Source organism: Erpetoichthys calabaricus, chromosome 7 (genome assembly GCF_900747795.2).
Source record: "Erpetoichthys calabaricus chromosome 7, fErpCal1.3, whole genome shotgun sequence".
Taxonomy (NCBI): Eukaryota; Metazoa; Chordata; class Cladistia; order Polypteriformes; family Polypteridae; genus Erpetoichthys; species Erpetoichthys calabaricus.
The window spans coordinates 13,795,065-13,809,241 of NC_041400.2; the positions used below are offsets into that span (position 1 = coordinate 13,795,065).

A 14,177-nucleotide genomic window follows, 5' to 3' on the forward strand; every position below is an offset into this window, starting at 1 on the left:
GATCTTTTATGACCACACAGAGTCCGGACCTCGGTTTTACATCTCATCCAAAGGATGGCACCATTTTCTCAGCACAGTGTCCCCATCACTGCACTAGGGCATTGAGATCCATGTACAGACTATAGGGTAAGCGCCCCCTGCTGGCCTCACCAACATGTGTTTCAGCAAATATCAAACCTTCCTAGATGGTCTCCCTGGTTCAACTACTGGCCAGTCTCAAACATGCTTAGCTTCAGGTGGATTATCTGTTCTGAAGTGCAGGTGGTACGGCTGCTGGGATAAATTGTGAATTTAGTCTATTTAAAAGTAAGCCTACAACACAATAAAGTGTTAAAAAAGTGAAAGGATTTGAATACTTTCTGAATCCACTGTAATAAACAAGTAATAAAAAGAAATCACATAGAAACATAATAATTCAAAATTACAAAACAGAAAAAGGAAAAAATCAGGCGGTAAGAACCAGTGTCCAGATCAGAGTTTTCCTTCTGGTGTTTCTTATCCCAGCAGTCACAGTGAATAAGCGGACTCTACAATGTCCTTCCCTGCCGTGCACCTGATGCTGCGGGGACATTGGATTAAGCCGTTTTAAGAAGGTTGTGTTAGATTATTTTGAAACTTGGACGGATAAACAAGTCTGCTGTGCTATATCAGAATAATTAGAATTGATTGTAATACATTGTATAAGAAAAAATGGTAAGCATAGTAATTACACTGATTCCTAATTTTAATGTTTAGATTATATTATGGCATACAAATGCTCACCAGAAATGTATTTAGTTTTCAATTCTGCTCAACTAACGGTTTCAGTGTTATACCCAAAATTCAATTTCAGCTCGTTCCATGTTCTTAAGAGGGGCTATCTCTAGGTCACATATTTCTGCTCTTCCAGAACCTGCGATTAAGTAAACATTGTTTACCCAGGAAAGTGACTGTGATGAATTACTTGCATTAAAAAATAGCTTTCTGTCTTTCTCCAGCATTAGAGTTATAGATAAATAATGTAATATCTCAATACCAAACTAGTGAAGGAAGCCGAGTAGAAAATGATAAGAGAATACGGTTTATCTACTGTTTTTAATGTCACCATGTGCTGTTTTTCAGATTTTTGAGAACAAAGGGTCAATGATGGGCTGTTCAAATCCTCATCCACATTGCCAGGTATGCAATATTTTACAATATATTGGAATTATCAAACTATTATTATTATTATTATTATGTTTGCTTTGGACTTGTCATAATTGCTTTTAAGTCAGCATGCATGATATGGTGCCTTATTTCTGGTACCTATCACACTACTCCAGTGATCTATGTGCTCCTGGTCCTGGTGGTAGAAGGTATTTTTGAGTCAGGAAAGGACCACCAAATAAGCAGAAGTACACTGAGGAAGGAGGTGTGAGGAATGCCTTCTAAAATCTTTTGTAACATGAACTAACTGTGGTAACTGGTCATTTATTCATCAAACACCACAATTTCCCCTACAACCCTGCAAACCATAACCATCTATGACTTGTGTCCATCCTATCCTGGTAATTAAGAAAGTGGCGAGGTTTACTCCAATGTGTTTAATCATCCACCGTCATTTGTAACTATATACCTGTAAAGCAATAGGCCTTTCTCATCTCCTAGTTATTGGTTGTTAGGTCATCCGAATATGGACAATTATGTGAGAGCTGGACTGTATATATTAATTGCTGTTCTATTTCTGAAAGCTCGACCATCTAAAATCTTACAGTGTGATCTTCAACCCTCGTCTCATGTTTCAGCCTCATATCAAAGCTTTTACCAAGGCAGCATTTATTCATCTTAGTAGTACTGCAAGAATCCAGTCTATTCTGTCTTTTCATGATGCTGAAACATTAATACATTCATTTGTTTTATCTAGACTTGATTATTGTAATGCTGTTTTCTCGAGTCTTACTATTTATACTACTAGAGGTCTTCAGCTTGTTCAGAATGCTGCAGCTAGAATTTTGACAAAAACAAAAAATCAAATTGAGCACATAACACCCATTCTAGCTTCTCTTCATTGGTTACCAGTGCAAGCAAGAGCTGACTGTAAAGTTCTTCTTTTAACGTGGAAGACGTTGCATGGACTTGCACCTCCTTGCTTAGCTGAGCTAATTGCATCATAAACTCCAGTACGTCCTCTTTGCTCTCTTAATGTTGGTCTTTTGGTAGTTCCTTCAGATAAGAAAAAATCAGTCCGTCAAAGAGCATTTGTTCTCTTTAAATGGCATTCCATTATGTGTAAGAGATGCACACTCAGTTGATATTTTTAAATCAAGACTAAAGACCTACTGTACCTTTACTCTTTCATTACAATGAGCCTTAGAATTCAGTCAGGTCTATCATATTTGAACATTTTTTAACTGTTTAAATTGTTGTTATTATTATCATTAGTCCATTTGAGTTCATGCCATAATACAACATAATAACCGGGTCCATTCCTTGGACCTAGGGCTAGAATGATGTAGAAGACTACGTAATGGGGTAATGGTCAGCGCCTTTCTTAGGATATGACGTGTTCCAAGCAGTGTGATCTTCCGTAATTCTTGTATTTTGAGGTTACCCGTGATTTGTTGGGTGTATTTCTCCATTCCTTTCTTTATAAGTCTGAGGGCTCCTATCGCTACTGGTATTTTTGTGGCTTTCATTCCCCACATTTGTTCAATCTCAATTTCAAGGTTTTTATATTTTAAATGTTTTCCGGTTACTTTAGCTGAGGTTTGTGATTCAGTCGGGATGGACATATAGATGAGTAGATAGATAGATAGATAGATAATTTGAAAGGTACTATATAATAGATAGATAGATAGATAGATAGATAGATAGATAGATAGATAGATAGATAGATAGATAGATAGATAGATAGATAGATAGATAGATAGATAGATAGATAGATAGATAGATCTATCTATCTATCTATCTATCTATCTATCTATCTATCTTTATTAATCCCAAGGGGAAATTCTTTTTTGTTCTTAATGACGATGTCTGGTCTGTTGGCCTTTATCTCACAATTAGTCTGCATTGGACAATCCCACAGGATTGTGACGTTATCGTTTTCTCTTACTGCTTGGGGCTCATGATCATACCATTTTTCTTTTGTGTTGATGTTGAATTCTTCACAGATGTTCCAGTGCAGTTATGTGGCAACCTTATTGTGTCTATGAAGGTATTCAGTTTTGGCCAGTTCAGGGCATCTTGCTATGATATGGTCAATGGCTTCCTGGAATTGACCACATATTCTGCATGCTGGGTCTGTGCCATCTTTGAGGACTTTGCTCCAGTAGTAGTTGGCCTTGATAGCCTGGTCTTAGTCAGCAATAATAAAGCCCTCTGTGTCGGATTTTAGCCCATTTGTTTTCAGCCATTGTTGGTCTACATCTTTCTCACCTACTGTTTTGTTTGTTGCCTGTGCATTTGTTTCTTCTTCTTGTTCTTGTTCTTCTTCTTGTTCTTTGTGATAAACCCAGGGCGTCAATGAGCCCCAAACCCCAACACGATCACAAAAACACAGTCTGTTATCAAAAATAAACAAAGGTTTTATTTAAATACCTCCAAAAGTATTACCAATACACACAAAACACTGGCCTTTTTATCTCCACACTATGTTCTCTCACCATCGCACTGCCCTCCTCCAGTCAAGTGTTGCCTCTCTACCACCCAGCTCCGACTCCCCTGAATAAGAGAGTGCGGTCCCTTTTATGACAGACCTGGGAGTACTTCCAGTGCCAGGGCGATTGCCCAATGGAAGTACTTCCGGGTCACACGGAAGTCCATTATTTGAGTAGGGAGCTTGTTTCCCTGGAATGCTTTCTTGTGGCACCCCGTGACCCCAGCAAGGCTGCCTTGCCAGACTACATTTCCCGGCATGCCCTGCTGGCTTCCCACTGGGTGGTGATATCCAGGACTGCTGCCATCTAGCGTGCTGTCTGCTTCTATAGGGGCTGTCCGTCCATTTCTTCTTTCTGAGTCTGCTTCCTTTCCTGGCTGGGATGTCCATCCAGTCCGTGTGGCATCTACATCTTATTATTAGCTACTTGTTGAGATACCTTAACTTTTAATATTTTAATGTCATTTTCTTTTTCCTTCAACATTGATGTTGTTTTATTTTAATTTATGTGTTTATTTTGCTTACTTTACATCTTCTCCCATGTATTGTTCTAACTCATACAGCGTATTAAGACCATGCTGCATGGTAATTCTGCACTTTAAATAAAATTGGTTAATTGATTGATTAAGGTGACCGGGGCAAGTGTTTAAAGAACCATAAATAATAAAGCTGTTATTACCACACTCAGAAGTTAGATAAGACTGCTAAAGCCAGAGGGTTTCTAGTCACTGCATGTATACTCTGTAAGTTGTTTTGTTAAAAATGAGAAAGAATGAACCACAGAGTGACATTGTCCTTCTCATGACTCCTGTAACTGCTGGGGTAGATTCTACCCCCCAAGACCTGGCCTGTGCTTTGAGCTGGTTTCATGACAAATAGATGAGTAGATTTTTGACCTTGTCATTACCCCACCTTATTTGAGTCTATCCTCTGACTTTGCACGAATGAACCAAGGTGTGAGGAGCTCTCTGTAGCTTAGTAGTTCTCACAGCCAGTGGCAAATCCTGTGCCACATTTTGCATCCAACCAATAACTTTTATTTTACAGAGCTACTTTTCTATATTGAACATCTTCCCATGGAACTTTTCAGATATATCTTTGCCTTTTTTTTTTTAAACATGGAGCATGGGTAATTTAAGTTAAATACTTGGGATCACACGGTGACTCAAAAGTGGGAACTGAATAGGCAGCTGTGTGCTCAAAAGCTCCATAAGCCACACTGCCTGTCAAAGTTTGCTTGCCACCATTAAAGGTAAAAAGAACCCAAATACAGAAACAAGAAAAATCAAAAGCAGTTCAATTCAGTTTATTCTTAGAAAGGTTCCTTCCATTATAACACCAGCAATCTACACTCAGAACAAACAAAAATCTCTTCTTCTTCTTTCTTTTTGCCACAGCGGATCATCTGTTTCCATATTCTCCTGCCTTCTGCATCCTGCTCTGTTACACCCTTTGCCTGCATGTCCTCTCTCACCACATCCATAAACCTTCTCTTAGGCCTTCCTCTTTTCCTCTTGCCTGGCAGCTCTATCCTTAACATCCTTCTCCCAATATACCCAGCATCGGTACTCAAATGTGGCTCGGTACTCAAATGTGGCACTTGGTGCCATGGCCCACCTGCCAAGTTGTTTAGCCTGCCTAAGGAAAAGTCATCCCAGATGGAGGATCGCAGGAATCGTGGGAGAGAGGGGTCCTTTCATCGGATTAGCTGGCCCAGCACTGTTTCAGCTGTGGAATGGCCAAATGGGGGAGGCAGCTTGAAGGATGAGGTCTCCAGGACTCTATACAAATACAAATCTTATTATGGGATATATCATCTACTGTTAAATTCTACTCTGTACTTCTAAAATTTATATTTTTTTTATTTCTTACTATATTGAGAAATTGTTCTGTGTACTGTACTGTATTGTATTGTATTGACCCCCTTTTTCTTTTGACACCCACTGCACGCCCAATCTACCTGGAAAGGGGTCTCTCTTTGAACTGCCTTTCCCAAGGTTTCTTCCATTTTTCCCTACTAGGTTTTTTTTGGGAGTTTTTCCTTGTCTTCTTAGAGAGTCAAGGCTGGGGGGCTGTCAAGAGGCAGGGCCTGTTAAAGCCCATTGCGGCACTTCCTGTGTGATTTTGGGCTATACAAAAATAAACTGTATTGTATTGTATCTCCAAACCAACGCAATCTCTCTGACTTTGTCTCCCAATCGTCCAACCTGAGCTGACCCTCTAATGTCCTCATTTCTAATCCACTGACAGACTGAGGAGATCGTTCCTCCCCCAAACTATACGACTCTTCAGTTCCACCCGGGGGGGGGTAAACGTTAACATTATACAAAGTTATTGTCTGTTTTTACTTGCATTGTTATCAATCTTTAATTTAATATTGTTTTTTTGTATCAGTATGCTGCTGCTGGAGAATGTGAATTTCCCCTTGGGATTAATAAAGTATCTATCTATCTATCTATCTATCTATCTATCTATCTATCTATCTATCTATCTATCTATCTATCTATCTATCTATCTATCTATCTATCTATCTATCTATCTATCTATCTATCTATCTATCTATCTATCTATCTATCTATCTATCTATCTATCTATCTATCTATCTATCTATCTATCTATCTATCTATCTAATCCTGTCCATCCTTATCACACCCAATGCAAATCTTAGCATCTTTAACTCTGCCACCTCCAGCTCTGTCTCCTGCTTTTTGGTCAGTGCCACCATCTCCAACCCATAATAGTATAGCTGGTCTCACTACCGTCCTGTAGACTTTCACTCTTGCTGACCCAGCGAACAAAAAAACAAAACAAAAAACTCAGTCAATCCTAATACCATTCAACTATGTTCTAGATTCCATCCATCCATTTTCCAACCCGCTGAATCTGAACACAGGGTCACGGGGGTCTGCTGGAGCCAATCCCAGCCAACACAGGGCACAAGGCAGGAACCAATCCCGGGCAGGGTGCCAACCCACCGCAGATGTTCTAGATTCAGATTCTTTTTATTGTCATTGCACTTAGTACAATGAAGTTGCAGCAGTCCTAAAGGTGCACTCACATATAATGGACATAATTCAATTATAATAAAATACAATATAATACAATACAACAGAAGGGCGGCACGGTGGCGCAGTGGTAGCGCTGCTGCCTCGCAGTTAGGAGACCTGGGTTCGCTTCCCGGGTTCTCCCTGCATGGAGTTTGCATGTTCTCCCCGTGTCTGCGTGAGTTTCCTCCCACAGTCCAAAGACATGCAGGTTAGGCGCACTGGCGATCCTAAATTGTCCCTAGTGTGTGCTTGTTGTGTGGGTGTGTTTGTGTGTGTCCTGCGGTGGGTTGGCACCCTGCCCGGGATTGGTTCCTGCCTTGGTGTGTTTGTGCATGTGTGTGTGTGTGTGTGCCCTGAGGTGGGCTGGTGCCCTGCCCGGGATTTGTTCCTGCCTTGCGCCCTGTGTTGGCTGGGATTGGCTCCAGCAGACCCCCGTGACCCTGTGTTAGGATATAGCGAGTTGGACAATGACTGACTGACTGACAATAGAATAACTAAATATTGCAGTTGGGTATAATACACATATGAATTGAGTGCAATAACAGAAATAAATAAATAATATAATTGGCATAGAATGTAAACATGTACTTGTAGTGCAAGAGTGACTGTTGTTACTTTGGCCATTGTCAATCATTATAAGTGTTTAGTAGTATCAAGTTCTCCTATGACTTTGGGGTAGAAACTGTTCTTAAATCTGTGTGATTGTGATTTGGTGGACCAGAACTGCCTATCAGAGGGTAGCAACTCAAACAGGTGATGATGTCCAGGGTGAGAAGGGTGTTTTATGATCTTGGATGCCCTGTTGAGGCAGCAAGAGCTGAAGAGTTCCTCCAAAGCGGGCAGGGTACAGCCAAGAATTTTCTGGGCACAGTTTATGATCCTCTGAAAGGCTCTCATGTCTGCCAATGAGCTGCTGGCATACCACGTAGAAATGCAGTGTGACAACACAATCACAATAGAGCAGCAATAAAAAGGACAGCAGCAGCTTCTCCTTCAAGTTGTTTTTTCTGAGTATCCTCAGGAAGTAGAGTCTCTGCTGTGCCTTCTTGATTGCCACACTGTGGTGTTTATAGACCTTCTGTAACATGTATACTCAGAAACTTAAAGTCAGGAACTCTTTCCACACAATCTCCATTGATTCAGTATTGACACCCATCCCTTATGGTGAGCTATGTGAGCAAAAAAGCTTAGCGAGAGGCTGCAACTTGAAGCGCGTAACAGAGTCCCTTCTGTTTATCTTAATACATCATTGATACATTTTTAAAACCTTTGGGCCATTCCTCATACAGAGAAAATGTAATCTTTTCTAATTTTATATAAAGTAAGATATTGTTTTCCTTAAAGAATTATAGAGGATGGAATAATGTTTGTACAAATGAGTAAGATGAGATGACACATATAAGCATTATAATGTAAAATATTCAATGCAGTTTTTTTAAAGATTAAATCTTGTGTAAAATAAACAGAGCAACAACGATAAAGGTTTGGGGGTCCACTCCATATACTGAAGAAAATGCAAATGCAAATGACAGAACTGACTAAGGTTACATCATGAGTGATGTATATGTATCTATATATATAAAATCCCTATGTGTGTCCAGGTGTCCGTGTGTGTGTGTCTTCTGATGAAGTGCGCATGCGCGGGGCACGGTGCTATGCGCAATATTACTGTCAGAGAAAGTTAGAGTTGTTTTACGGAAATACAAACCAGTATTACTGCGAGAGGAAATTAAGGGTACACAATACAGTGATGCATATTACAGCCACATACAAGCCAGTATTACTGTCAGAGGAGATTAAAGGCATATTACTGACGCACACGCCTGTATTACCGCCAGAGAAAATTAAAGGGATATTACGGACGTATATTACGGACGTACAAGCCAGCGGACGTACAAGACGGTATCCTTCAATAAGGGCGCGCACAAAAAGGCGATCCTCAAAAGGACGACCTCAATAGGGCGCAGCGAATAAAGGCGCACGTAAATAAAGATCTGCACCTGTTGCTCTTCACATATTCCAGAGCCATTTGAACTAAATTATCTACGCGCCCTTATTGAATAGAGCCGTACAAGACAGTATTACTGTCACAGAAAATTAAAGACACACAATACATGGCGGCAGACCATGAAGAACGGTCAGCTCAGTAAGTAAACATCAACAAAAGAAAGGCTGAAAGACAAAGAAAAATACGACCGACAAAAAGAATGAGGTCAAAGTCCCTTGCCATTTAATATAGACTGTTCCTAATAATGTTTATGCACTACTGTTCTAGCGCCCGTTACTGTAACGGGCTAAATGACTAGTACTATATAATACGCTACCATGACTGTCTGTTTGTCTGTTCAGGATTTTAAATTTCCTGCAGCTCACAAACTGTTTGACCTATTGACCTGAAATTTGGTACACTTATACTACGTGACGTCTACTATCCACTTTTGGGGTGATGATTGACCTCCAAAGTTATTCCTATTTTTATTTTTATTTTATTTTATTGTAGAATCAACTCTCGGCAGCGAACAGCAGGGCGGCCATGTGGCGCATGCGTACGGGCGCCGTTCTCATCTCTACCACCTTTGCTATCACTTCCCTTACCTCTTCATATCTTAAATCATTCTTGAGGCAGATTGAAGACTTAAGTGCCAGCTTAAGTGAAAAGTTAAAGAAAACGTACTAAGTAATTGCATCACAAACACTGACTTAATCAGTTTCAGCGAGAAAAGATGCCGACAGAAGAAGAGGAGAAGCGGGCCGCTAGAGTGAAGAAAAGAAAAGCTGCTCAGGAAGCAGCAAGCACATCAACCTCTGAGCAAATGAATGCTAAACATACAGAGAAAGAGGATGAAATCTAGGAATGTTCAAGTGTATTCAAGTCCAGTGTATCCACTGCACATTGTCGTGCAGTGCGCCGTTACTGGTGTATAATAACAGACCGGAAGGGGCGGGTTCAGGAAGTGATGTAGACCACCGGGTGGAATCTCCCGGAGACCAGCAGTTACACAAATACTCAAACCAGTTCTTCTGGCACCAATAATCATGCCATGGCTGCAATCACATTTGTTCCCCGTGAACATTAACTGAAGGTCCTGACCTGGATCTGCAGGATTGTATGCACTCTGATGCTGCTACATGAATCCATCCATCCATTTTCCAACCCGCTGAATCCAAACACAGGGTCACGGGGCTCTGCTGGGCGCAAGGCAGGAACCAATCCCAGGCAGGGCGCCAACCCACCTCAGGCCACATGAATGGCTAGTTAAATAATTGCATGGCTAAGCAGGTGCACAAGTCTTCCTTAAAATTTGCACAGTGAGTGTAAATAATAGTATGTTGAATTTACTAAAGAAAATACTGTTAACTTTCACCTATTTTAAAAGTTTGTATGATGTACACTTTCACACAAATTATGTCTGTTGGTCATTCGTATTAATCATTAGCTCTGTGATGGCTGTGTTCTATATACTTCTAAACAACATTTTTCTCAATAAATTAATTTAAACAGTTATTTCCCAAATCACATTCATTGTATTACCATCACTGCACAGTAATGAGTTTAATTGGTTGAAATAGGGCAGCATGGTGGCACAGTGGTTAGCGCTGTGGTTTCAGTCTCATCTCAGTCACTTTGTGTGTGGTATTACCACATTTACTCACTGTCACTCTGTGGGTTTTCTCAAAGTAATCCGACTTTCTTCCATGTTCTTCAACTGTGTATGCTGGCTTAACTGGTGACTATAAAATGCGCTTCTGTAGGTGAGTGTAGCCTGCAATGAATGGACTGACATCTTGTCCAGAGTCGATTCCCACTTTGTAATCTATGTGGCTAGGAATGGCTCCAGTTCCCCATGACTCTTAAATTGGAATAATTCAATTCTTTATTGTCATGTGTACAAGTACAAGTATCATGTACAATGAAATGCTTGCTTGCAAGTGTCCCCACAGACAGTGAGCATAGACAAAAAAAAAAACACTCAATAAATAAATGAATATAAATAAGTAAATGAATAAAACCAAAATCCTAGGAGTAAATAGAGACAGTGAAAGAAGTACGAGGGGGGACCCAAAAATAACCGGAAATATTTTTAAAGCATGTTTAATTTAATTTTCTGTACAAACTACAATTAGTCTCCTTCAAAGTACTCTCCATTGGCGGAAATACACTTATCTAACCGTTTGTTCCATTGTTCGAAACATTTTTTAAATTCGTCTGAAGTAATGCCCATTAATGCTCTGGTCGTTTCTGGTTTTACCTCTTCGACGTCAGCAAAACGCCTTCCTTTCAAGTCTTTTTTCTTCTGAGGGAACAAAAAGAAATCACACAGAGCTAAATCCGGTGAGTAGGGTGGGTGGTTCAGGGTTGTCATACCGTTTCTTGCCAAAAATTGGCGAATACTGAGAGCAGTGTGAGATGGAGCGTTGTCATGATGAAAGAACCAATCTCCCGACTCCCACAAATCAGGGCGTTTCTCACACTGTTGCGTAACCTACTTTTACAAAAATATTCACTGAACACAAGCACAACCTTCCAGACTGATGGCACGTGGCAGACTGACTTGTGAGGAGTGTAACTAGATCGCCCTAGTGGCCCAACCACGTACTACAAGTACCAACCTAACAACAACAAAATTCCGGTTATTTTTGGGTCCCCCCTCGTATATGTGCAGGTAGCAGTGGAGGTGACACAAGGTTACCGATTGTTCACGAGTCTGATTGCAGTTGGGTAGAAACTGTTCCTGAACCTGGAGGTGCGCGTCCGAATGAACTTTAGTCGCTTCCCAGATGGGAGGAGGGTGAAAAGTGATAGTGCAGGGTGGCTGGGGTCCCGCCTGATACGGTTCACTTTCCTGAGACAGCGTGTAGTGTGGATGTCATGGATCACAGGGAGCTGTGTGCCCGTGATCTGCTGTGCCGTATTCACCACCCGCTGCAGAGCTCTGCATTCCTGACCTGAGCAGTTGCTGTACCAGGATGTGATGGATCCTGTCGGGATGGATTCCACAGTACACCTGTAGAATCTGCACAGGGTTGTGGGGGACATCCGGGCCTTACTCAGTCTCCTAAGGAAGTAGAGGTATTGTAGGGCTTTCTTGACTACTCCGGCAGTGTGACTTGCCCATTTAAGGTCATCAGTGAGTGTGACTCCGAGGAACCTAAAGCTGCTGACCTGCTCCACAGCCTCACCTCCGATGTAGATGGAGCTGTGCTCTGCTGCCTGTTTGCGGAAATCCACAATTATCTCCTTAGTTTTGCTAACGTTGAGGGTGAGGTTGTTGTCCTGATGCCATTCTGACAGGAGTCTGACCTCCTCCCTGTAGGCCGTCTCACCGTCCTCGCTGATCAGACCTATTACAGTGGTGTGGGAATTTAAAGCTTTTTTATGTTGTAATTTTAATGAATTCCACTGGGTGGCAAGATTTCATTCCTAATACAAAAATATTTTGTTTAATGTTTAAAGAGGTCTTTCTTGCTGTTCTCAATGTCCGTGTTTAATCGTTAAAAAGTTTAAAAATCTCTACCAAACTCTAGCATGTTCAGGAACATATTTTAGTCTTGGCGTCACACTCCTAATGATTTTCTAAGCAACGTCCAAGAAATATTTTGCATCTGCTTTCAGTTCTTTCTAACACACGGCACATTTTGAAAACTGTACAGTTCAGCAACGATATTTAGCCATGGTTTTATTTCAAAAGAGTGATAAGGTGCCTCTGTTATTAGTGCAGCTTCCTCCTCATTTCAGGGGCTCAGTTTCAATCTCCAGTCTGTCCACTGTGTCTTTGGAGTTTATGACATCTTTCACGGGATTTCATGGTTTCCCCTATGCAGTGAGATGTTTTAATTAGTGATATTTTTAAATTTCCAGGAGTGACTATGTCCATGCCTTGTGCCAGATGTTTCCCCAACAAGACCTGGCTCCTTATGAATATAATGAACTTTACAAATGAACCTTCTGAATAAATAAGAGATTTCAGTTTTTAACTTTTAATAAATTTGCGAACCTTTCTGAAAACACTTTGTTGTTATGGGTTATTGAATGTAGATTGGTAGGCAGCAATGACACATTTATCCATTTAAAATTACTAGGGGGCTCTGCCCCTTGCTCACTGTGCTCGCCCACCCCCGGGTTTGGTTTACCGGATATACAATTTAAAGAGATTGTTATTTTCATGTGAATTGTTACATACAGTTAGGTCCATAAATATTTGGACAGACAACTTTTTTCTAATTTTGGTTCTGTACATTACTACAATGAATTTTAAATGAAACAACTCGGATGCAGTTGAAGTGCAGACTTTCAGCTTTAATTCAGCGGGGCGAACAAAACGATTGCATAAAAATGTGAGGCAACTAAAGCATATTTTTAACACAATCCCTTCATTTCAGGGGCTCAAAAGTAATTGGACAAATTAAATAACTGGAAATAAAATGTTCATTTCTAATACCTGGTTGAAAACCCTTTGCTGGCAATGGCAGCCTGAAGTCTTGAACTCCTGGACATCACCAGATGTTGGGTTTCCTCCTTTTTAATGCTCTGCCAGGCCTTTACTGCAGTGGCTTTCAGTTGCTGTTTGTTTGTGGGCCTTTCTGTCTGAAGTTTAGTCTTCAACAAGTGAAATGCCTGCTCAGTTGGGTTAAGATCAGGTGACTGACTTGGCCATTCAAGAATTTTCCACTTCTTTGCTTTAATAAACTCCTGGGTTGCTTTGGCTGTATGTTTTGGGTCATTGTCCATCTGTATCATGAAACGCCGCCCAATCAATTTGACTGCTGTATTTAGCTGGATTTGAGCAGACAGTATGTCTCTGAACACCTCAGAATTCATTCGGCTGCTTCTGTCCTGTGTCACATCATCAATAAACACTAGTGTCCCAGTGCCACTGGCAGCCATGCACGCCCAAGCCATCACACTGCCTCCACCGTGTTTTACAGATGATGTGCTATGCTTTGGATAATGAGCTGTTCCACGCCTTCTCCATACTTTTTTCTTGCCATCATTCTGGTAGAGGTTGATCTTGGTTTCATCTGTCCAAAGAATGTTTTTCCAGAACTGTGTTGGCTTTTTTAGATGTTCTTTAGCAAAGTCCAATCTCGCCTTTCTATTCTTTAGGCTTATGAGTGGCTTGCACCTTGCAGTGCACACTCTGGATTTACTCTCATGAAGTCTTCTCTTTATGGTAGACTTGGATATCGATACGCCTACCCCCTGGAGAGTGTTGTTCACTTGGTTGGCTGTTGTGAAGGGGTTTCTCTTCACCATGGAAATGATTCTGCGATCATCCACCACTGTTGTCATCAGTGGATGTCCAGGTCTTTTTGCGTTGCTGAGTTCACCAGTGCTTGCTTTCTTTCTTAGGATGTACCAAACTGTAGATTTTGCCACTCGTAATATTGTAGCAATTTCTCAGATGGGTTTTTTCTGTTTTCGCAGCTTAAGGATGGCTTCTTTCACCTGCATGGAGAGCTCCTTTGACCGCATGTTGTCTGTTCACAGCAAAATCTTCCACATGCAAGCACCA

The 14,177-nt window shown here is 41.0% G+C and overlaps 1 protein-coding gene across 1 annotated transcript in view; it reads left to right on the forward strand.

The window, feature by feature from the left end:
• The window catches only part of galt (galactose-1-phosphate uridylyltransferase), a 258,052-nt gene that overhangs the window by 65,791 nt on the left and 178,084 nt on the right, over window positions 1–14,177 (forward strand). Inside the window, exon 6 of the mRNA XM_051929826.1 lies at window positions 1,102–1,158. Coding sequence (XP_051785786.1) covers window positions 1,102–1,158 — 57 coding nt within the window. The remainder of the gene's footprint in view (window positions 1–1,101; window positions 1,159–14,177) is intronic.